The sequence below is a fragment of the Sinohyriopsis cumingii genome, chromosome 12 (assembly GCF_028554795.1).
Source record: "Sinohyriopsis cumingii isolate HCF-2022 chromosome 12, ASM2855479v2, whole genome shotgun sequence".
In the NCBI taxonomy this organism is placed as follows: Eukaryota; Metazoa; Mollusca; class Bivalvia; order Unionida; family Unionidae; genus Sinohyriopsis; species Sinohyriopsis cumingii.
In genome coordinates this window covers 127991491-128015421 of record NC_142972.1, presented here as the reverse complement: position 1 = coordinate 128015421, position 23931 = coordinate 127991491, and the positions used below count along the sequence as shown (strand labels likewise).

Here is a 23931-nt window from a genome sequence, read left to right as displayed (position 1 = left end):
GTCTCACAGGAATGTTTCTGTCAAAAGCCTGACTGATCAGGGTGTAACAGCAAGTGTTTGGTTAAATATGACATGAATGAGTCATGGACATGTTTTTCAATTAATTTTGACAAGTTTGGTAGTATTGAGATTGGTCGGTAGTTATCAGCATTATCCTTAGAACCAGATTTGTGAATAGGATTTACTTCTGCAGTTCTGTAGCTTTCTTGGTATCAAGTTCACCGAGACATTTTTTAACAAAGTTTTTTTGATACTGGTGGGATAGAGAAACATACCTCCTTAGAGATTTTGCTGCTGCAGAACTTTTTCAGTTCATTAAAGTTGTTTTCTATCACTGGGTCTTTTAACTTTGTGGTAATGTTGGTGAAAAAATCATTAAAAACATTTGCAATGTCAGTGTCATCAGTAACTATGGTGTCATTTACCAGAAGTGAGTGAATTTTACGTGTTTTTTGTGTGTTCCTCCAGTGAGTTCATTGAAGACTTTCCAAATGGAGCTTATGTTGCTCTTTTTTTTTTCAAGCAATGATTGATAATAAAGTTTTTTTTATAGCTTTTTTGTGAGTTTATTTAAGTCACCAGCCCAAGGCCTGTGTCCATAAAAAAAAAAAAATTCTTTGAGCACTGCCACCAAAAGGCTGGAAAGATGTATTTGTAGACTTGAAATAATGACAGATTTAATCCTGTTGACAATTTAGACTTCTAGAAATTTAACTTGATCCTCATCCTGGTATTAGTTTTCTTAGTTTTATATACACCGTTTTTAGTGTGTGTTTTCAGACTGCAACAAATAATTACTTTTTTTGTCATCCAAATACATAAATTCTTTAATTAGGTGTCCGAAAACATACATATGAAGATAGAGAGATTTACCCCCCCCCATCCGTAACGAAGTTACTGTTAACTCACATGATGTCGTGCTGCCATGAAATAAAACAAGTATTTTGTCTAGCATAACGGAAAGGGTAATGACTGAAAAACAGGCATTACTTGCCTATTTTGTCTATTTAACACATGTCCATCCACCAGAAAACACAGCCATACATGTATTAGAGCCATGATATTGTGTGTATTTTCAAAAGAACTGCCATATTAGTGATCTTGCAATCCAGTTTAACCCTCTGCTAATCAGTGATCATTAAAATCTACATTTATGTGTAATCAAGATATTAATACAAACTAAAAAAAAAGATTTTGGAATTATAATTCTTTATATATATATATATATATATATATATATATATATATATGAGAAACATTTTAATATAGAGAGTAGAAATACCGGTACATGTATGATGGCCAATCTTAGAGCAGCAAGGGTAAGAGGCTCCATATGGGGCGAGTGTTGTATGCACGACTAGGAAGGGTAAAAATAACAAGTTGCAATATACGAGTCAGAGTGATTAATATGTTGGCATTTTTTAAAAATAAAGGTGATCTATTTGTTGTGGTTCTCTCTTCTTTTTTCCCCACCTAGCAGAGGGTAGCTTCAAAATGAACAGAGCTTGCCGACTTGAAACAACTGCTCATAAGATTGTCTTGATGCATGTCGGAGATTTCAAGGCGTCTAGGTGATAACTGTCAATAATATAACTTGTGGGATTTCTTTGACAGCTGTGTTCGGAAATAAAAGGAAGCCATCTGGATTTCATTAAAAGATTACATGATGTTCCGAACATTTAACACCCACAATATATTTATCGTCTACAGAGGTTTATTACCTGTAGAATAATAACTACGTTTAAACCTTGGTATATAATGCCTCAGGCATAAGGGGTTTGTTTTGTTGCACAATGCCAATGAATTTTACTAATCCATACCAACTCTGATGTATTGTTTAATGATATAAAGCAGGGGGTCACGGTTTCTAACCAAAGCCATAACTGTCACACCTGTCTGAAGTGGTTTTATGCGTAACAATGTCTATACTGACAACCAATCACATTTTTTAAAAGCCAAATCAAGCTATTAAAACAAAGTATAAATAAAATACCCACCACTATCAAAAGTTTATACACTGGATAGCTGGCATTGTGAAACAATAGTATTGTAATAATTTTGATGGATAAGTTTATATGTTATGCAACAAGCAAGGAGGCACTGCCTAGTTCGTGGAGGGATTCTCCCTTGCCGAATTCATCTCCAAAGTGGCAAACAGGCCATCCAGTGAAGCGACCTCAAATTAAAGTTTCTGAGGATGCATCACAAAAAGAACCATCTACGAAGAATGCTGATCTAGATGACGAGTCTGATTATCTTGAACCTGAGAAGGTTCCACCCGGATCTGTATGTGGTCACTAAAAACATACATTAAAGCAAAAGCAGGATATCGTTAACAATGCAAAATGTCTGGGAATTAGACATACAGCAGTAATATTCAAGATTCTGAATTCCACGGCGATTACCTGGATGAAAATAGATATTTCTGCAGATCTGAACTTGAGCGGACATTTGCGTAAGTGTGGACGACCCATTTCATCTGTTCAAGCTATGGATGATGAGATAGCTCAATGGTTGCTCACTTAGCGTGACTTACAAATTCCAGTCAGTGTTAAGGGAATATGTATACATGCCAAGGAGCTTGTCTCAACAGAATTTCAAGAGAGCAAATTCCATGCCAGTTGTACTTGGGGAAAGAATTTCATGAAAAGACATGGGTTTGTGCTCAGAAGCAGTATCTCTCTTGCCCAACGTTTACCCAAGGATTTGGAAGAGAAGATTGCTTCGTTCCACATGTTTTGTGATGAACAGACGCGAGGATGAGTTTGACAATAAGTTTATTATAACATGGATGGGACATCGATGTACTTTGATCTTGTGCCAGGGAAAACGGACAAAGAAGGAACTAAAAGCATTCTGATTCATACAACTGGAGTGGAGAAAAGACACATTACTGTCGTTTCAGCTATTGCAGGTTCTGGCAATGTATTAGCCCCAATTATTATTTTCAAGGGAAAGAGACATCTAGATCTGAAGGCACCAAAAGGGTGGATTATTGCAGCTTAAATTTACTTGCCATTCACCAGAAGAGAGTGATCACAATTAGTTATGGACTCATTCTGTGCTCATATCACTGATGATGTGAAGAAACAATTGTGACGTGGAAATGTTGTGCCAGTAATAATACCAGGAGGCTGCACATCCAAGTTGCAGCCTCTTGATGTGAGCATCAATAAATCTGTCAAGAGCTACCTCTGACGCAGCTGGACAGAATACATCAGGGATGCTACAAATGCATTAAAATCATCTGATGAAAGCCGCAACGGACGGATCAAGACAGCCAACAAACTACTGGACTGGGTTGTAAATGCCATGGACACACTGAAGGAAAAACGCACAATGATAATGAAATCTTTCAAGGCGTGTGTCAATCTGAGCAGAAGTTAAAACGAACATAAATGACAAACGAACAATATGGATGATGATAGTTATATAGAATTTTAGGGCTTTTCACATGAGGACCTAAAAACGGCTATGGACAAGCTACTTGATATTGAATACTATATTTAAATATATTACAGCATTAAATCATATTTCTTTTCATTCTTTGATATTGCTATTTATTGTTTATGGCTCAATATAAAAATGTATATCTATCAATCTATCTGCATATATACATACATATACGAATAAAAAATTTGAAGTATATTAGTTCATGATCACATGAAATAATTGGCAACCAAATAAAGCGAACTTTGTATCAATTAAAGTAACAGCAAACACGCTGCAATTTTACATTAAAACGATGCAGATCTTCCTAGATTGTGTCAGAAAAACTGTAGAAAAAATTTATAGCAGAGCGATGTCCGAAAACTTATAAGGCATTTAAACATTATATTTCCACACCTAAAAAAAACCATGGGTATATATACAATGCAACCCCGCTATAACGCAAATTCGGATATAACGTGGTCGTGGCATAGTTCCCCACATTTCATATTTTCATTCGCACATAAAAATATATTTGTTGTTCAAAGTTTATTATCATTATGGGGAAGAGAGATCGCATATGAACTCGAATTTAATATGATCGTGGCGTGGTTCCTGCAATTTTTATTACATGTACATGTATTTTTCTCGCACCAGATTTTTTTTTTTAAGCACGAGAAATAGTGTGTAAAACATTTATTATCGATTTGGGGAAGAGTTCGCTTATGAATTTTAGTACAATACAATTGTGGCATAGCTTCTGAAATTTAACAATATCACCAGATTGTTTAAGTGTTATGCCAAAATAAACATTATCGGAAATGTTACTACTGGTCCATGAGTAAAGCCAGTAAGTTGTCCTTGTGATTGTCTTCAATTAATTCTGTATAAAAGGGCTCTGAGTGGCCTAAAGCGCTCTCCATTACGGATCACTGCCATCTCACCTGTCTGCACCGGTTCGAGTCTCGGATTCAGCCAATGTGGGTATGTGAGAAAGCTTGCCAGTAGCTTCTCTTGGGTTCTTCTGGGATTATCCCGGGTTCTTCCTCCACCATTAATACTGGCCGCCATGTATAGCCTATTGTGTGCTGAAAAATGGCGTTAAACCCTTCAACAGCATTCTGTATACAATCGTTGTTCAAACAATAGCCAACATGTGTTTCTTCTTTAACTGCATACAACCAAGCAGCAGACAATGCGGTGGCTGATAAAAGTTTCTCACAATTTAATAAACATCAAAAAAAAAAGAGAAGCTGCCAACATATTTGCTGGGTCTGGAGGTGTTATTAGATGCAATCAGTTGACCAGTAAAAAAAAATGTCCGCTTTATTAGCTGGAAGTTGACAGGTTGTGAAATTGTACATGCGTTCAGCTTTACATTTTTTTTTTAAAATAAAAGTGATGCATGACCATTGCAAACCTACTGCACTTAGTTCTCAGGGTTTTACATGGGTACGGTGTTTGTTTATGAACTCATTATTAATTTCTTATTTTTTTCAATAATAATATTATACTGTTATGGAAAAGCAACTTCACAAACGCAAGTCGTTCTCTGCACTTTGTGCAATGATTAGTATATTATTTTTCACACATTTCTTTAGTGTAAGTTATATGCGTGCTGAAAGCATGTGTTGATTGTTAATTATTCTTGATGTAGTCGTTCAAACTAATAGGCGTACAAACGTTAATTATTGGAAATTTGCAATTGATAAATTACATGGAAACGCATTTGAAAATTTTAGCAGTATGATATTTGTACAGACACCATTCACAGACTATGGAACGTAATGAACCATACACGTGCTTCGTCTTTCTAAACCTAATTTTGCTGTCAATTTTTCCCATTGAATTCAGACACATAATGGTATGTGACAAAATTATTGAATTGTTTAAATATGTATGCAATTTTTGCAATGGAATTACATATATTATGGATTGATTGCAAGCCCCGACAGTATGATATCAGATGGCAAGTAAACGGTATTGATACTATTTAAGCTGTATATTAGATGTTAAATTCAGACATTGATCTGGGAAAAAATTACTGAATATTGTAAATCTGCGTGCAATTTTTCAATGGAATTAAATGCATTATAGATGAACTGAATGCCATGACGGCATGATAGTAAACGGTGTTGATACCCTATTCATCATATACAATAGACATGAATACACGTATATGTGCCAACGAGTTGTTCTCTGGAAAAAGTAAAATATTGTAAAACCCCACATTGACATGACCCTGATATTAACACAATCAATTTTTTGGACCCCAATTATCGTGTTATAGTGGGGTTCCACTGTGTATATATAAAGAATACAAATATGGCAACAAACAGTCCTTTCAAGTGCACTGGATCCAGCAAGGGATCACGTTTATCAAGGATTAAGATAAATGTAATAAACTGATTGTGAACAGTGCAAAACTAGTATCTAGTTAGCGTAAGCGCTTTCGACTCTTAATGAGTCTTTTTCAAAGGCAAATACAAAACACAGACAAGACAAACAAATAAAACCAACAAACTTTACGTGACTATGACTTGTTGCGGATGTTGAAAGATATTTTATACTGACCTAGAAATCAATCAGCTATAGCGTCATCTGTTATTTTATATAAATTTATGTAAGTGCAAATTATATCCCGGATATTTCATTGTTATAGTTGTAATTATTGGTTATTGGGTGACTTAATAAGCAAAATGTAGAGAATTATTGAAAAGAGAACATGCCAGCTACAAAAACGTAATTTTATTTGTCTTTTTCTAGTCTTCTTGGTTTAAACCGCTTGGTTTCAATGTTCCAAGGCAGTGTATCCAATAAGATTCTTTTTGTGCCAAGAAATGATGGTCTCTCAAGACAGGTCATAGCACTATATAACCGATTCGGCCCCGATCCCGCCTGCAGGCGTGATGAGGCTGTACCCTACTTCAAAGCCCTGCAGGATCAAGGCCATTTAAGATAGACCAAAGTGGGTGGTATTAAAATAAAGCAGACAGATATAGCTCTAAAATGATATCAAATAATCTGGAAGTTCTAGTTGCACTACAAAATACAGTTAGCAAAAGCTCATTTTTTGGACCCCTTTTTTTTCCACCCAAAATTCGCTCGAGATCGGAATGCAATTTTGTGTCCGGATTTCAGACCTTTTGGCCTCAGATCTAAGGCATACCGGTCTTACCTGCACACAGACAGGTGAACCTTTGCAAAAACTAGGATAAGGTGGGCATTTGGAATAAATTGCGGTCTCCATACAAAAATTATGGGTCTATTAAGCAAAAAAATAAAAATAAAAAAATAATAATAAAAAAACTAACTTTTACCATTCTGCTCATGCGCAAGCAAAATAACCAATGGAAATTGATGTTTCTAATACAACTAGGCATTATTCTCATGGATAATCCATTGAAAACCGCTGTATTACGATGTATTCAGAAATAGCACCCCAAATCTCATTCCTACGCACATTTCAGGCAAAAACGACAAAAACCTCTGGGGCCGAATGAGATAATAAATCTGTGCATGGAGATTCTGGTCTCTCAAAACAGGTTGTCTCATAAGACAGGTTTTACTGTATTAATGCAAATGTACGAGATACAATAAATATTTACCAATCTGATTAAAATTAGATCACTGCAGCTGACCTTGTGGTTCAATGATCAATTTACAACTTTCAAATGTGCAATGCTTTAATGGAAGTGATACTGAAAAACTATAGGAAATTATAAAAAAAGAAAACATGAACTTTTATCAATCTCAGATCTTAAGTTGGTCACTGGATATCTTATTAATCAAAATGAACATTTACTGTTTTTCTATACCAGACCTTTAATGTCACTCCTATATTAATATGAACCACAATTTAGCAACCTGATGGCATGGAAAAGATGTGTTATGTACATTGTGAGATTTGGATTTTTAACCAAACTTTAACAATTTTGAAGCCATATCACTATGGTGTTTGCAGTGTGACAGTTTATAGTGATTTTTAACACTGAGGCGTCATGCCGCAGACACATAGCATCATATCCCACCCAGTCACTGTGACACCAGGCCGACCAGTCCTAACAACGCTGAGTGCTTGGTGAGGCAGCTGTCAGTATCATTTTTATAAGTTTTTGGTATCACTCAGACGGGGATCATACCCATGATCTTCCCCATGCGAGGCAGATACTATAACTAGGTTTATGGAAAAGACACAGACACAAGTATATCATGACCAAAGAGTCCTAGCAATGTCTTTGTAGTATCAATAAGTTGCAACTATGAAGTGATCCCAAGGTTGTTAATGGGGGTAACACAATTATAGTCCACATTACCAAACAGTTTGTCACTCTTAATCACAGCAGCTCAGTTGGTGGAGCTTGATCTCATTTGTGGATGTATTGCTTTGATGTGTCCTTAGAAAAGTGCTTAGCTCCCATTTCCTTGGCATTATGAAAAGAAAAGCACTTCTTACAAGGCACGAGCGTCTATATGAAATGAAACTTTACATTCATCCAATCTGATGCTGTACTGAAAATGGCAGTTTCAATATGATTATTATTTTTGCATAAATCCCCGTTTGTTTGTTCCCGCTAATGATTGCAATGACAAAGATCTTTAATGCGATAAAAATTTAGTTCATTTAACGATTTATAATTTCTAAACTGTGATCCGAGTGACCCTGACACTGGTATCATCTGCAAGTTTAATGCTCCATGTGGTATCATCTGCAAGTTTAATGCTCCATGAAGTTTCCATACTAACACAGCACCATACTGCATCACTATGGGTAAGTGTTTTCCTCAAACAGAATGATGTAGTTCATTTGGTAACTGCTGAATAATTCTCTAAATTACCACAAGATTGAGAGTTTAGAGTTATCTCTCTTTGCACACATGCACATAAAAATTACACCACTTCATAAATCCAAATAAAAGGAAGTTGTCATTCTTTACCTTTGCAGGATTTGACATTGTAATCATCGTAACTTAAGTAGACAACCTAGTATTCTCCTTCTATGTACCAGGAACTGGAACTGGAAATGACTGGTGTGCTGGGTTGCCTTTTACACTGAAAACTTCCATCAGGTGTGAAATGCAGACAACAGTTCGCCCCCACCCACCCCGTTGATAATCAGTTCTAATTATACATGAATGAATGAAATGACTAAATTCTGTGCATCACAAGTCCTTTTCGTTTTTTAAATCAGCAGAGAGTACAAACAAATCACACCTGGTAATGAGATTATGGTACCCTATTCGTGAATACAGTGGTACTAAATCTGTAAATTATGCAGCAAGAGTCTATATGAGCTTCCAAACATACCAAACTTACAAGTTTTCATATCCATCTTGACTCCAACATCAAGACCATCGAACGGAGCTATGCAAATTATGCATTCAGACTGAACAGAACTATGCGAATTGTGCGACTGAGCAGCACCCACCCACCACCACCACAAACCATTAACTGGGTCGATGTGCATTGTGGCATATTGGAAAGGTGCAATGTCCGAATTGTTACATCTATGCTTCTGGTTATAACTTTGCGCGCTTACAATAAAAAATGAAATCAAAAAGGAACATAAATTTTATCAAGCGACTGTCCTCTTTTTTTTTTAACCAAATTTTTTTTGTTCTCTGACCCTCAAAGATTAAAAAATAAAAAGCATGCTTGGGGAAACCGCAAACTACCTGAACATTGAACTAAAACCGTCAATTATCCATGTTTTAACATGAAATTATGTAACCCAAGGACTCGAAATGTCAAACTTCTTCTGGGTAGAGTTAATAGTCTTTCAACCCGTGTTTGTTAAATTGCAGTGACAGCAAATTTCCATTGTGCTAGCGCTATTTTGCCATTTGCAATACTTACCAAAATGAACTACAGTCTCTTGATATTACTTATTCATGAGTAACCTCCTTCATGATATGGACCAAAACTCAATTTTCCCAAAGTAAACAATTGTAGCACTAACCTTTTGCCAAAGCGACCGTAGATTCGTTTGGATCTATCGTGTATAGTATGCCCTCATACCGGATTCCAGCCTTTGAAATTAGGCTTATCTTACTACCAAGATATGGGATTCCTCCACTCATGGCTTATATATAAGCAAAAGCCAAAAGTTGGAAGGATGACAACTGATTCCTCAGTGTCCCTATTCAATACTGATAGCTCTCTTGGTGCAATATGGCGGTATTTTCATTTGTAATCGTCAGATGGCGCTAAATTCCAATATATTTCCCATAGTTCAGATCGCTACGCATGCGTATTTCAGTTTACAAATTGGCTGTGCAGGGAAATGGCGGCCGCAAATCCTCTCGAGGATCTTCTCTCTACACCGATTGATGAGAGCGCTGTTAGTGCATTAGTTGGATCACTTGAGACACGTTTAGCATCACCAACAAATAAGGATCCCTCTCAGTCTCTATCAGAGTTATCTGTAAATAGTAATCACATAAATACGTCCCATTCCCAAGCGGCATGCACAGAGACTGCCAATATCAAAAGTGGACAGTTTACAAATAGTCCTACTGTAAACAATCTGTCATTATCAAATGCAAAAACATGTGTTGGAGGAAATCAAGTACTTTCCAACAATTCTTTTATAAACTCACATTCATCTGTTAGTGCTAATGCATTATTACATACAAATGTAAACTCAAGAACTGATGGTAAAGTCCCAAATGCAACTCATGCAATTAGAATAGTAACTCACCCTACCAATAGTAACAATCAAATCACAACATCACCATTCAATAGTAATTATTTAGCTACTGTTTCTAGTTCATCATCATCATCTCAGCAGCCTTCATATGTGCAAAATGCTAGTGTGTTGCAACATAACTTCGTGAATTCAAATCCATCACAATCATTGACTACAACCACAGATAGTTTGGGCCAAAAGATGATGATCAAACATGAGGTTGGAGGTTTAGTGAAAAGGGAGGTAGCCTCACCTGCACCTCAACAGTCATATATAATTAAACAGGAAGCACCTAATTCTCAATTCAAAATTGATGCCTCAAATGTGCAATTTGTTCAGACTTCAGGTGTTGGAAAACCAGTACATTCTGGAGTAGCATCGGGATCTCAAACGTTAACACAGAAAACGAATGTTCATATTGTGCATAACACAGGCATGAAAGGAGCAGGAGCTAATCCAGGAGTTATTACAGTCAGGACTCAGCCGCAAATGACAGTTGTGCGTCCTCAGGTTGTTACTTCTCAGATTGTGACTCTTGCTTCTTCAACTCTGGGAACACCTGTTACACAAGGAAAGGTGCAAGCAAGAATAGCGGCAGCACCTGTTCGGATCGGATCCTCACAGCAGCCACAGATAAATATTGCTCCCAGGCCAGGGACAACCACTGTAAGCAAAAAACATTGTAATTTACTTGTATTATACTATTAACATTAGTATATATCCATAATAAAGGGTATTGTACCATTAGGGGTCAGTCACATTTAAAATGCATGGTAGCCAGACAGTCTACCGTGACACATTTTTTAGTCAGCACAGTAGCAGAGAGAAGTCATTTTAATATCAAACTTAGCTTCAGGATGACTGTTTGCAAAGAGCAGTTAATTATTAACTGGCATATTTCTACTGTTAACATCTGCAAAAGATAAGTAGAGCAAATTCATTTTATTTAGTATTGGGAATCCATTTATATTTAAAGCTTGACGAGTTAAATCATTTGGAAGTAATTTATATTCTTTTAGCAAAAATGTCATTTGTGCATACTTTTGGATTTTTCTTTATGCTTGTCTTTCAGAATTTATTAATCATTCCTGTCATTCATTTATCTTGCGCATATCAGGGATGGTCCTGGCTTTTAAAAAGCTGTCGCCAAAAAAATCGCCAACCTCAATATTTTGTCGCCAATTTTCAAAAAGTGTCGCCAAAAAAAGTAGTGTACATTTTTCCAAGTGTTAATTTAGTCTATTAATGTAACAGGCAATGAAAATTACAAAAGATGGATTAGTTAATACTTTAATTACAATAAGCATTAACAAAATGTTACAAAGTGTTACATGAAGATCCTTCGCGATTTTAGGGCTGCCCACTTGTTGAATGCAGTTTCAAGTCTAATTTTTCACATCTGTACATGCTGATTCTCATTAAATTCTCGAGAGATGAGATGCAGAGCTTATTTCTGATGTCAGTTTTTATGAAGTTTATCTTACTGAATCCACATTCACAGTGTACAGTGCTGACAGGTGACACCAGTAGTCTCTCAGCAGCCCCCCCCCCCACCCCATGGCTAGCTTCACAAAGCTTGTAGCGAATTGCTTCCTAAATCCCAAGAATGATCACTGAATGCTGTATAAATTTTCTCGACAAGAAAAATAGGATCTCCATTCCCACGAATGAAACTTACACGAGTCAACACCTGGCAATATTGGACCGTATATATAAGCATAAATTCACACCCAACTTAGGGATTCTTTCACTCCTGTATTTTGAGAAATAAATAATTATTATTAATTATGCAAAACTGTTGTTTTTTGTTTTTTTTTTGCTATTTCTTGTTGCGGAGTTTAAGTCTCTGCAGCCGTAACACAGGACTGATGGCAAAAGGAAAAGATCAATGAGTAAAATGCTGCACTGGCGACAGATGTAATTGTGATTTAGATTGTTTCCATTTGCTTTGTATTTATACACAGTTGTCGGTACTTCAAAGCTTATCAGTTTTCTATGAAGGTTCAGCAGAACTATTGTATTGGTATATGTATAAAAAAAAAAAACAGAAGGATTAGCCATACAATTAATTGTATCTGTTCTATTCGCGTCTTCAGAAGTCGGTCAGTTGTAGGTATAGTGCGGTAGCATGATTGACTGTATCGCAGCATACAGTACTCAGCCCAGATGTCAGCATAAGCAGATTGTGATGTAACAATGCACTGTAAAGATGGGGTTGTCAATAAGAACAAAGGATTGTTTGTGTAACAGATTGATACCAATGCATTGCTTAGTCAAGTTTGTGGCTTCCTTTCGTTCTGCCTTTTAATTTATCCAGTCCAAATCCATGATTGTATGTACAAATTAAATAACCAAAAAGTATGTCGCCAAAAAAATGGCCAGATGGGATATTTTTGTCGCCAATAAGGAAAAAATATCGCAATTTGCGACATTGGCGAAGCCCAGGACGATCCCTGGCATATTCTGGATGTATGATACTGGCGGTCAATGATCAGTAAGAATTCATATCGAAATGGTTTGTAATTCATTGTTAAAACATTAACCCCAGAAGGTTTTTGTCCTTTTCGTCTGAAATTCGAGTAGGAAACACATTTTGAAAGCTATTTCTGAATGCATCCTAAAGCACCAACTTCCAGGTGATCTTTCAATAACATACTGCCCAGTTGTGTTAGAAACATCCTTTTTCATTGGCTAATTGGCTTGTGCATGAACAAAAGGGTTAAAAAAAAAAATTGTGCTTAACAGACCCATTGTTTTTGCAAAGGTTCATCTGTCTGTTTGCAGTTCATACTGGTCTGCCTTAGCTCTGAGACCAAAAAGTATAAAATCCTGACATAAAATTGGATTCCGACCACAGGCGAATTTTGGATAGAAAAAATTCGGGTCCAAAAAATGAGGTTTTTCCCTCTGTATTTTGTAGTGCAGCTAGAAATTCCAGATTTTTGGTACCTTTGTAGAGCTACATCTGTCTACCTTTCTATAATACCACCCACGTTAGTGTATCTTACATGACCATGGTGCTACAGAGCTCGGCAATAGGTTACTACCTCCTGCCACTTAAACTTGTCACCAGGGGTTAATGTGTTAATGGACAGCGTTCTTTTGCATACCAGGGCCCTGCAATGTGGAATGAATTGCCCACTGAACTTAGACACAGACGCAGTGATCCCATTTGAAGAGATCTCTTAAAACTTGCTTATTTCAACTGCAAGAACAAACTTAAAGACCTAATAATGTTTCCTACCTTAAATATTTTCAGCATGTTTTTTATGTTTTCTAATTTCATGGTGTTTGTTTTTGTAATCATATCATTATATATGTTTTTTATGTTATAGGTGTTGTCTAATGTTGTAAAGCGCTGAGAGCTTCTAAAGATTAGGCGCTATACAAAGTCCTTATTATTATTATTAAACATGTTGGATTGCAATACAGTGCAAATGTTAAAAATGTATGTCACAAAAATACAATATTCCAAACTAGAAAACTATAATTGGTCATAGAAAATGATAGTCATGGGATTGGATATTTTCTGTACAGACTAATAGATGATTATTAATTTCCACTAAATAGTGGATATAATGATAAATTGGTTACTGCTATGTTAGTTTTCTCTACAGGATTTTGAAATTTGCTGTCCACGACTAATGATGACAAAATTTTGGGAAATTTCTATCCTAACAATCAATTACCCGGGTACCCAATCAAAGGGAAATTGTATTTAATTTGAACCTGAACTGCTTTGTTTTAGGTTCACACATACCAACCCCCAAGAGAGGTATAAGCATAATTATTAATATTCCCAATTTAAGTGGCAAAAAGCGCAACTTGAGCATAAAAAGAACATTTTATATATTACATGCCATAATTACAGAAAACTATGAAAAATGTACATATTTATTTTTTTAATTTTAAATTTATTTTTGCTACATACCTGTATCTGCATTTAAATATCTTTTTCACGATCAGCTAAATCCATGTGGATTAGTAATTAGTACAAGAGTATAGACACAAAAGAAATTGATAAATTATTTATGCATAACACTCCCTTTAACTAGTTTACATGACTACAGTAACTTTTGCGAATAGTTGTAAAGTCCGTAAATAATGACTGTTGTAGTATCCTCAACCTGCCATGGTTCATCCCTCGATGACAGTCCTGTGCAACATGTTTTTAAGTTTAACAAAATCTCTCTCCTCAAACATTTTGAAGTTATATAACATCCATCACTCACATCAATATAGCCCCGTTTTTTTTATATCTGTCACCATTTATTTTCAGTTTAGACTGGTATGTAAAATATTTCATAATCAGTACTTACTGTTGACCTAAGGTATTGACCCAGTCAACGTCATCATGATCTCAAAACAAGCATGTTTAAGTCTTGAGAAAAATAGTGCACCAACCATACCTTTTTTAATGGGTTATTATCAATAGACGAGTACCCGGGTACCCATTGGCATCTTTATCCAGGACAGCTTGCTTATAAAAGGTGTAGTCCCAGCACTAACTTTTAAGTCCCAATAACAATACTTTCTTTTCCCCTGCAATATTTTAGAACATGAGTGTATTCCTGTGTCACCAATATAAATGTTATTAGACTGCTAATGCTCATTCATTGTGAAATATTTAGTATTATAGCTGTGACAATTGTGACTACAACAGTTTTTCTTGTCTTTACTTAGCCATTCTTTAATGTTGGTTACAGCTAGAAGAAATGAAGAAAGAGATTATATATTCTTTTCTATTTTTAATTACATTAATTTAATCAGTTCTCAAGACACTGGAAGAAGAAACAAATCATATTCTATTCCGTTTTTACCTTCTCTTTGTTCATAAACAAACTTTAACAAATTTCTCTACATCAGGATTAGGATGGACCTGATTTACATTGCATTTTTCCTTGCCCTAGTCACAACACTCTGCATAAAGCTAATATCTTCCATTGTTTTCTTGCTTTTCACCCCATGTGTGTTGTCTTATTCCATAATTCATTCCACAAATCTCCGTCTCTTGTGCAGTCTGTATGAAAACTAGATGCACCTAGTACATTTTTTGACCAATCTCACAAGATTTATGCTCATTTGCAGTCATGAAAGAAATTTCATAAAGTTGCCATCAGAATAATACACGTGATATTAACTTGAAAATGAAAATTTGTATATATCTGTACATAGTACTGATAAACAGCAGAATGTACGACTGTGTTAGATTTCATATTCCTCTGACAAGCAAAGAATGTTTCCAAATCCTGTAATTAATTTTCTAAAAACAGTATACAGTAAATTGCAGGTGTTTCAGACATCACATAATGACTTGTAATATGATGGATTAAAACTGTTGGGCAATGTTTATCAAAGAAAGGTAACAAAAGCATGCACAAATATAATTGGGACTAAGTGAATATGTACAATTTTGATCTTAGCAGAAAAGGAAATTAAGACTTTTGTTAATCGATTGTTGTTTCCTAATGATCATTTTGATCAAGACTAATTAGACATGCCATCTGTTTGAAAAACATTAGCCAACACAGTTTTAATCAGTCATATTGTAAATCGTTTAATGATGTTCAGAACACTTCCATTCTTTGTTTACAACATTTAGAAAAATAGAGCCAGTATTCTGAAACTTATGTTATTATTTGGAGGTATATGATTTCCAGTGTTAATCGTCATAAATCATTCTAACTCCGTTGTTTATCTGTGTCGTGTACATATTCGTATTTTAATGATTATCATGTGTACTGATCCAATGACGACTTAAAACAATTTATTTGGTGCCAAGTGCAAAATGATATTGCGAGAATGGCAGACAGAAATTAGTAGATGCAGATAATTTTGATAAATGGCCAACATTACTCATTGCAGAGACACCTTTAAACAACTAGATTATTACTCAAAAAAGTGTTAAACAGTATGGGTGAAATGATACACCTGTTCTGTGTATGAAAATATATTCATGATACACAACCAGCAATTCAGTACATATATAAACTTTATGTTCTATCCATCTTTAGGTCTGACATTGATAGGTGGTGCTGTTTTGTGTGTTGACATATTGGTTGTATTTCCAGTATGCATATTATGCACAGACAAAGACATGGCAGGATAACAGACATAATTCCAAACATACTGTTGTCAGTGATTTTAATTCAGCCTTTTAGGTCATTTCAGGTTGTCCTGTTTGATCAGATACATGACTTTTTTTGCCAACAATCCCTTTGTTTTGCACCGCATGAATGATTTAAAAACAGCTTAACAGTATTACCAATTTCATGCCTTCACTTAAACTTGAAAGATATTTCATCGGTTTCTTCAAAACAGAAGAAATAGTGCAATATCCTCATGCAAGGAAAATCTCACCTCCAACAAGTCAAGTCTCTCACAGTGTACTTCCTGCAGATACAAAACAACTGCAGTGGCCACAGGCACCTATTTTTGTAAGTGAAGAATGAAAAGTACTGACAACAGCCACTCCCATTCTTAAAAAAGTTAGAAATTTTAGCAGTTTGAAATCTACCCCCTTGATGGTTCTTTGCTGACATTATTTATCCTATTGGCATGTTCAGTCACTGATTAAATATCAGAAAATAAAAAGAGACATTCGAAACTTGTATGATTTAAATACTGTACATATGACTTAATAAATGCAAAGTTTCTGTGTTGTTTGCCAAAACTTCCTGTGTGTTACGTATGGAATGACCTACATTAAGTTCAGATTGGTGGTTATTGTTTACCCTGAACTGAACAAACAGTAAGCAACAGTCAGAATTTAATGTAACACATTTCACTATGTGACACACCAGAAGTGTAACCATCAGTCAGAATTTAATGTAACATATTTCACTATGTGACACACCAGAAGTGTAACCATCAAAATAGGGGCCCTGAGTGGTCTAAAGCGCTTTCTGTTACGGATCACTGCCATCTCACCTCTGTCTACGCCGGTTCAAGTCTCGGATTCAGCCAATGTTGGTATGTGAGAAAGCTTACCAGTAGCTTCTCGTGGGTCGGTGGTTCTTTCCAGGGTTTTCCTGGGTTCTTCCACCGCCATTAATACTGGCTGCCATGTATAGCCTGTCGTGTGCTAAAAAATGGCGTTAAATCCCACAACAGCAACAACAACCATCAAAATAAACCGTGTAGACAAGATAAGAATCAACATTAACTTCACATAAAAGTGGTTATTGAATGAGTAAGTACTTCATTATACATAGGGAACACGTTTGGAATGTCTCCTTTATGCTGAACATGCATGTGGGATAAGATAATTAGCATGGAAGCACTTAGCAAAGTACTTCATTATACACAGGGGAACACATTTGGAATGTCTCCTTTATGCTAAACATGCATGTGGGATAAAATAATAGCATGGAATCACTTAGCAAAGGACTTCATTATACATAGGGGAACGCATTTGGAAAGTCTCCTTTATGCTGAACATGCATGTGGGATAACATAATTAGCATGGAAGCACTTAGCAAAGTACTTCATTATACACAGGGGAACACATTTGGAATGTCTCCTTTATGCTAAACATGCATGTGGGATAAAATAATAGCATGGAATCACTTAGCAAAGTACTTCATTATAAACAGGGAAACACATTTGGAATGTCTCCTTTACGCTGAACATGCATGTGGGATAAGATAATAGCATGGAATCACTTAGCAAAGTACTTCATTATACACAGGGGAACACATTTGGAATGTCTCCTTTATGCTAAACATGCATGTGGGATAAAATAATAGCATGGAATCACTTAGCAAAGTACTTCATTATACATAGGGGAACACATTTGGAAAGTCTCCTTTATGCTGAACATGCATGTGGGATAAGATAATTAGCATGGAATCACTTAGCAGAGTAATTCATTATACACAGGGGAACACATTTGGAATGTCTCCTTTATGCTGAACATGCATGTGGGATAAGATACTTTACATGGAATCACTTAGCAAAGTACTTCATTATACATAGGGGAACACATTTGGAATGTCTCCTTTATGCTCAACATGCATGTGGGATAAGATACTTTCCATGGAATCACTTAGCAAAGTACTTCATTATACACAAGGGAACACATTTGGAATGTCTCCTTTATGCTGAACATGCATGTGGGATAAGATAATAGCATGGAATCACTTAGCAAAGTACTTCATTATACACAGGGGAACACATTTGGAATGTCTCCTTTATGCTCAACATGCATGTGGGATAAGATAATAGCATGGAATCAGAATGGTACTGACTGGGACATTATGAGCCACATTGTCTTGTGTTAATTTTTAGATGGCAAGAGTAGGTTCTTCTTTTATCTTGTCAGAAATGAGTACATGTGACTGCGGCATGTGTCTCAATATAAAGAATAAAAAAGGCAAATTACTAGTGATTATTAATGACTGTTGAATATTAAAATAACTTGTATGGGTTGAGTAACATTTTATAGCCATACTCCACATCAACATGTATATCGGTATGACAAAAGTATGGATATATTGATGAATCATTCCACTAAATGGACCAAGTTAATAGAAAGCATCCTGATACATTGCTTGAGGTCAGATTTTAACAGGATCCCCATACATGTAGTAACCTTTTTATTGATTCATTCCACTGAATGGACTCTAACAGTGATACATTGCTTGAGGTCAGATTTTAACAGGATCCCCATACGCGTAGTAACCTTTTTATTGATTCATTCCACTAAATGGACTCTAACAGTGACACAATGCTTGACGTCAGATTTTAACAGGATCCCCATACATGTAGTAACTTTTTTATTGATTCAGCTGATATTTCACCGTTCTGTGCACTGTTATATTTCTTTGAATATTCAGTGTATAATATACACAATATCACTTCTTTTCTGTTTGTATTTCAGCCATTCATTCATATTCCTTTTTCCAGGATATCTGACGCTTTCTCACTTTTACTTGATAATATTTGCAGTCAAATGCTGCATGTCATCATTTAGTTTCTGATGTTTCGCTGGTGGTTGCACACCTAATTACCTATTAATGGATATTCCAATCCATATTTTCTTGAATACGTCTGAAACAAGACCACTTAATAACTTGTGATAGTAACCAGCAGAAATTTTTACTGGTCCAGCTGATTTGTCCAGGCTAGGATTTTAATGATCTACTGGCAAATACAGTAATCTCTGATTAGCTTAAAGCCCTATGATAGTGTTTTCAATAGACATATCAACTCTCATTTTCACATATGGAATTTAAATTTGACCCATTTCTTACGGCCTTTGATTAGATGAAAAGTTGAAGGGTAAGTTACCAGAGTAGTGGGTGGGGATCTCCCAATAGGCATACAGGTATTTTTAAAAAAAAAAAGGTAGACGGGTGTAATTAAACGCAGCCAGGTAAATCACCTGGGTCCCGGCTGATAAGGAAAGTCACACATTTCTGATAAATGGAAATTCCCACCTGTGTGTTTTAGTGGCACACATTGAGTTTAGGCTCGAACATCAGTCTTAATTACCTTTGATTCATTTCTGGCAGAATTTCCACCTGAGCATGTTGTCCCTAACAAATTTACTGTTTGCACCATTGCTTGACATTAGCAACTGTTGACACCTGTTTGGCCAAGAATCTCACACCCATGTAAAATCAACACAAGCTCCATAGAAGTTGGATTGTTATGAGATTATTTTTGTCATTTATGATAATTAGAGATAGAAGGAATCAAGTTCGATTTGATTCGATTAACTTTTGGTTACATATTGGCTTCGTTTGATACCCCATCAAATTATAATCAACTAGACAAAACTGGATAATGGGCTTGCAGTCAGAGTGAACTAAAGCTGTATCAATTAATTGGGCATACTCATAATCGGGCCAATTATTGGAACAATCAGTATAATCGGTATCGGCAGAAATAATTGGTGCCGATGTAAACAATTTCTAAAATATAAATTTAATCATAACAGTCATCTTGACATGGCTTGAATTTTAAATCAGAATTAAATAGTGGAAATTAAGGAATAAACATTTGATTTGGGGGTTAACTGAAAGACAATATATTCTTAAAAGTAAATACTTTTTAACACGCTTGCTGTAAACTACTGCTGATTGTCTGCTCACAACAAATTATCAATACCGTGCATGCACTCATCCCAATCACAGAAGCCAACCAGCCACTGAGGCCTTGTGTGGCTGTTGAACTTCCAGCATACACATTACAGGGATGGTCCTGGCTTTTAAAAAGTTATCGCCACAAAAAAGGGTCGCCAGAATAAGTAGTGAATATTTTTCCAAGACTAATAATGTAATAGGCAATGAAAATCGACAACAAGCAATACAGCCATAATATTACAAAATAAATCATTACACTACTTTTGCACTACTTCCATGGTCTTTGCATTGCGCATCACTGTTGGTGCATAGGTCTAACTGTTGTCAACTGAAACAAATGCATTATCAAATGTAAAATATCTACTTTCCTTCAGTCTCTTTTTAAAAGAAACATCAGGTATTAAGCAAATCTATATTATGTATATTATTTTCCAAATAATAGTTTTGTAAGAAACTTTATTTAGATAATGATATTTTAATACTTAAACCCTATGATCGTACTTTGCAGTGTAAGGTAAGTGACATATAATGCGAACGTCGATTTCACGCATTCAGGAATTAAATGCACTGCCCCCCTTTTTATGGCTAGCTTCACAAAGTACATCTCCGTTAGCCAGAAAGTTCAGAAATTTATTTTTGCTGCACTTTACATGCTTTGCTTGTTAGTGAACTGCTTCCTAAATCCCAGGAATGATCACTGAATGCTGTAGATTTTTTCTGGACAAGCAAATTATGATCTCCATTCCCACCAGTGAAACTTACACAAGTCAACTTGACCTGGCATTACTGTACCGTATATATAAGCATTGATTTCCATAATTAAATTAAAAGAAGGAATGAAAAAACATATTTCAGAGCATATGTGCCCCAAAAAACTAATTCGGAATAAATATGTTACTTAGTAAAGAGGTTATTTGCATATATGAGTTAACAATAACAAATAAGGTGGGATATAAAATGTGGGAAATAGTTGTCACATGTATGGTAGCTTGAGACCACATTTGAAATGTTAACATAAATCCACACCCATTTTAGGCTATGTTCGTTATAACAAAAATAGGGCATTTTTTACTTGTCAATCAAATGCTAGTGCTTTCACTAACTGTAGACCAGGCAGTATCTTGAAATAATTGGTATCAGCAGTTTTAATAATTGGCTATATGCGGTATCTGCATAATAAGCAAAAAGTGATATCGGTACAGCTTTAGAGTGGACAAACATTAAATTTTATTGATGATTATTTTGTTTGAATATGCCAAATGTCAGTCAAAGATTTTGATGCAGAGAGGTTGTTGATAAGTTTGTAAAGAGTAAAGATAGGAATAGTTGGCTGACATGTTAATAAATTGTATTTAAAAAAATACAGAATTTGGCCAACTTCATCAAGGCAACCTGGCAGAAAGGCCTTTTATTGTTTAATAAATGATGATGTTGTGCCATGAAAGCTGGGTAAAGATACACAAAAACAAGAAGCTTAGAATAGTTTTCATACATGAAAGAAAGCATTCATCAGACCCAGATTATCTGTCCAGCTGCTTTTGCATTGTATGAGGCAGATATCAGTCATGGGCTATCTCCGGCCAATTCGTGCCTCTTTTTCCAATGTGCCAGATATCAGTCATGGGCTATCTCCGGCCAATTCGTGCCTCTTTTTCCAATGTGCCAGATATCAGTCATGGGCTATCTTTGGCCAATTTGTGCCTCTTTTTCCAATGTGCCAGAAGTTAAAAGTGAAAGTTTGTTGTACATAAACATTGAACCAACTACTCAATCTTCTAAAGTTTGAATAAACTCCGTCAGAAAGTTACGGAAATGCAACAGTAAGCTGGATTCTTGACATTCCACTTTTTTGGGGGGTGGGGGGGCAATATGGTCAGTTTCACCCCCCCCCCCCCCCATGGGTCAGAGGAGAAAAAAAGGTTACTGTACATATGCATCAAACAAAAAGCAACCACCAAAGTTTTCATCCTAAAAGCAGTCAGGAAGTGATGATGAATGGAATGGTTAAAATACACTTTTCTTTCTCCTTTGTCCAAGTGGAATGTTTTATTTAATGTTTTGATGTTATAAACATTCTTAAAAAATATATATATGTAAAAAAAAGACTTAGCTAATGAGGTGATCTTGCATCTGTTTGGTTATCTTTGTCTCCACATTGGAATCCATTTTTACTATCTGATTTTGATCATACTTTGAACAAGTGATTATATCATTAAAATCTAGAATAAGTCTGACAGTGAGTGTGATTCCTGATCTTGCATCAGATTGGCCCTGTTTGTTACGACTATGCAAACTGCATTTCAGATACAAATTTGGTCACACTTGGAATATACACATACGTAATGAGAATCTGCAATACTTTGATAATGAGTGAGATCTATGTTTGGTGGACATGCATCTGATTGGCTTAGTTTGCTAGTGCTCAGAAAAGTCAAATTTCTGATCTGATTTTGATCAGATTTGAAATATTGACATGGATGGTTTCAGTAATGAGCAAAATGCATCATTATCAATTGGGCAGTGTTGCATCCAAATGATTGACCTTGCTACTACTTTGGAGGCCAAATAGCTGTTGAAAATTAAATAAGGAAGGGAGGCAATCTCTGATCACGATTAGGTTACACTCTACAGTTCACCCTTTGAATCGGGTTTCATTTTTAAATACAAAGAATTTCCCAGGTTTTTCTAACTGGTGATTTAAAAAACACTATATCTTAGGTATTTGTTAAAAATAACTTTTAATTCTTTTTTCTTTTATTTTTAGGTGTATAATTGATGGGTATGATTTGGGTTATAGAAGATACAACTTGGCCTTTCAAAAGACCGTTAGCAACTCTTTGTCATTTTAAATTCCTGGACTTCAAGAGTAAATTGGTATAAAAAGTGGGCTGATAATTTTTTTTAAAGTGCTTTTTATATATTTTATAATTCATTATCACATTTTCAGAGGCTGGTATTGTCTTCTCTGGCAGATTAGTTTTTCCAATTTTAATAATTGCTAAAATTAGCATACAAGGGACTGGTTCAGACTTATTTTTCAAACAACTATTTTGTCTGACCTAAATTGTGCATAATTTCATTGTAACAAAATTTCAGTTGTATTACATGAAAGTAGCACAGAGGTATGCCAACAATCTACATTGTGCATGTTGCCACTGCAAACAACTTCACCTTATTCTGGTCCTTCTCTCAAAAATCCATAATTTACAAATTATTTTGGTAATTGTATAGTATGTATCTATCTTTAAACCTGTACATATTTTAGAAAACTTCTACCAGGTACCCATCAATCCTAACAATCAGTGACCCGGATTCCCAATGAAAGGGAAATTATATTAAATGTGTACAGACCTGAAGTTAAGTCAGCATTTTTCTAATTATCCTATAAATATCAGTACCTAATGTCATCAGGTACATAGCCCAAGAATTCATCCTCATTTTCTGATAAAGTTCTAAAATCCTCCATCATGGTCTAGTAATCATAACTGCTGTCCGACTTCCTTTCCTCTGCTTTACTGTCATATGCAGATGCTCATTTAGAGACAGAGTTTGAGCTTTGTAAAGAACACATTGATCATACAATTTGTGAAGACGGCTTAAGTTTGCCACTGAACACGTCATTTGTGCTGCAAGATTAAACAACACACTGTTACTTGCCACTGTATCATACTCAGGCTGAATCAAAGAGTTGTGAAAAGAAGCTATGAGATTAAGGTCAATTAACTA

The 23931-nt window shown here is 35.5% G+C and overlaps 2 protein-coding genes across 6 annotated transcripts in view; one reads left to right on the top strand and one right to left on the bottom strand.

Moving 5' to 3' along the window:
* The window catches only part of LOC149787435 (protein LSM14 homolog B-like), a 61576-nt gene extending 51954 nt beyond the window's left edge, over positions 1-9622 (bottom strand). For all 3 annotated transcript variants that reach the window (XM_089978050.1, XM_089978051.1, XM_089978052.1), the window contains exon 1: positions 9389-9622. In XM_089978050.1, the coding sequence (XP_089834176.1) occupies positions 9389-9509 (121 nt within the window). In that variant the 5' untranslated portion in view covers positions 9510-9622. The remainder of the gene's footprint in view (positions 1-9388) is intronic.
* Positions 9623-9675: 53 nt separating this feature from the next.
* LOC149787434 (transcription initiation factor TFIID subunit 4-like) overlaps positions 9676-23931 on the top strand; it is a 57641-nt gene continuing 43385 nt past the window's right edge. For 2 of the 3 annotated variants that reach the window (XM_089978045.1, XM_089978046.1), the window contains exon 1: positions 9709-10783. In XM_089978045.1, coding sequence (XP_089834171.1) covers positions 9713-10783 — 1071 coding nt within the window. In that variant the 5' untranslated portion in view covers positions 9709-9712. Of the gene's footprint in view, positions 10784-23931 lie in introns of all 3 variants that reach the window. The other variant, XM_089978047.1, reaches the window with a different exon arrangement.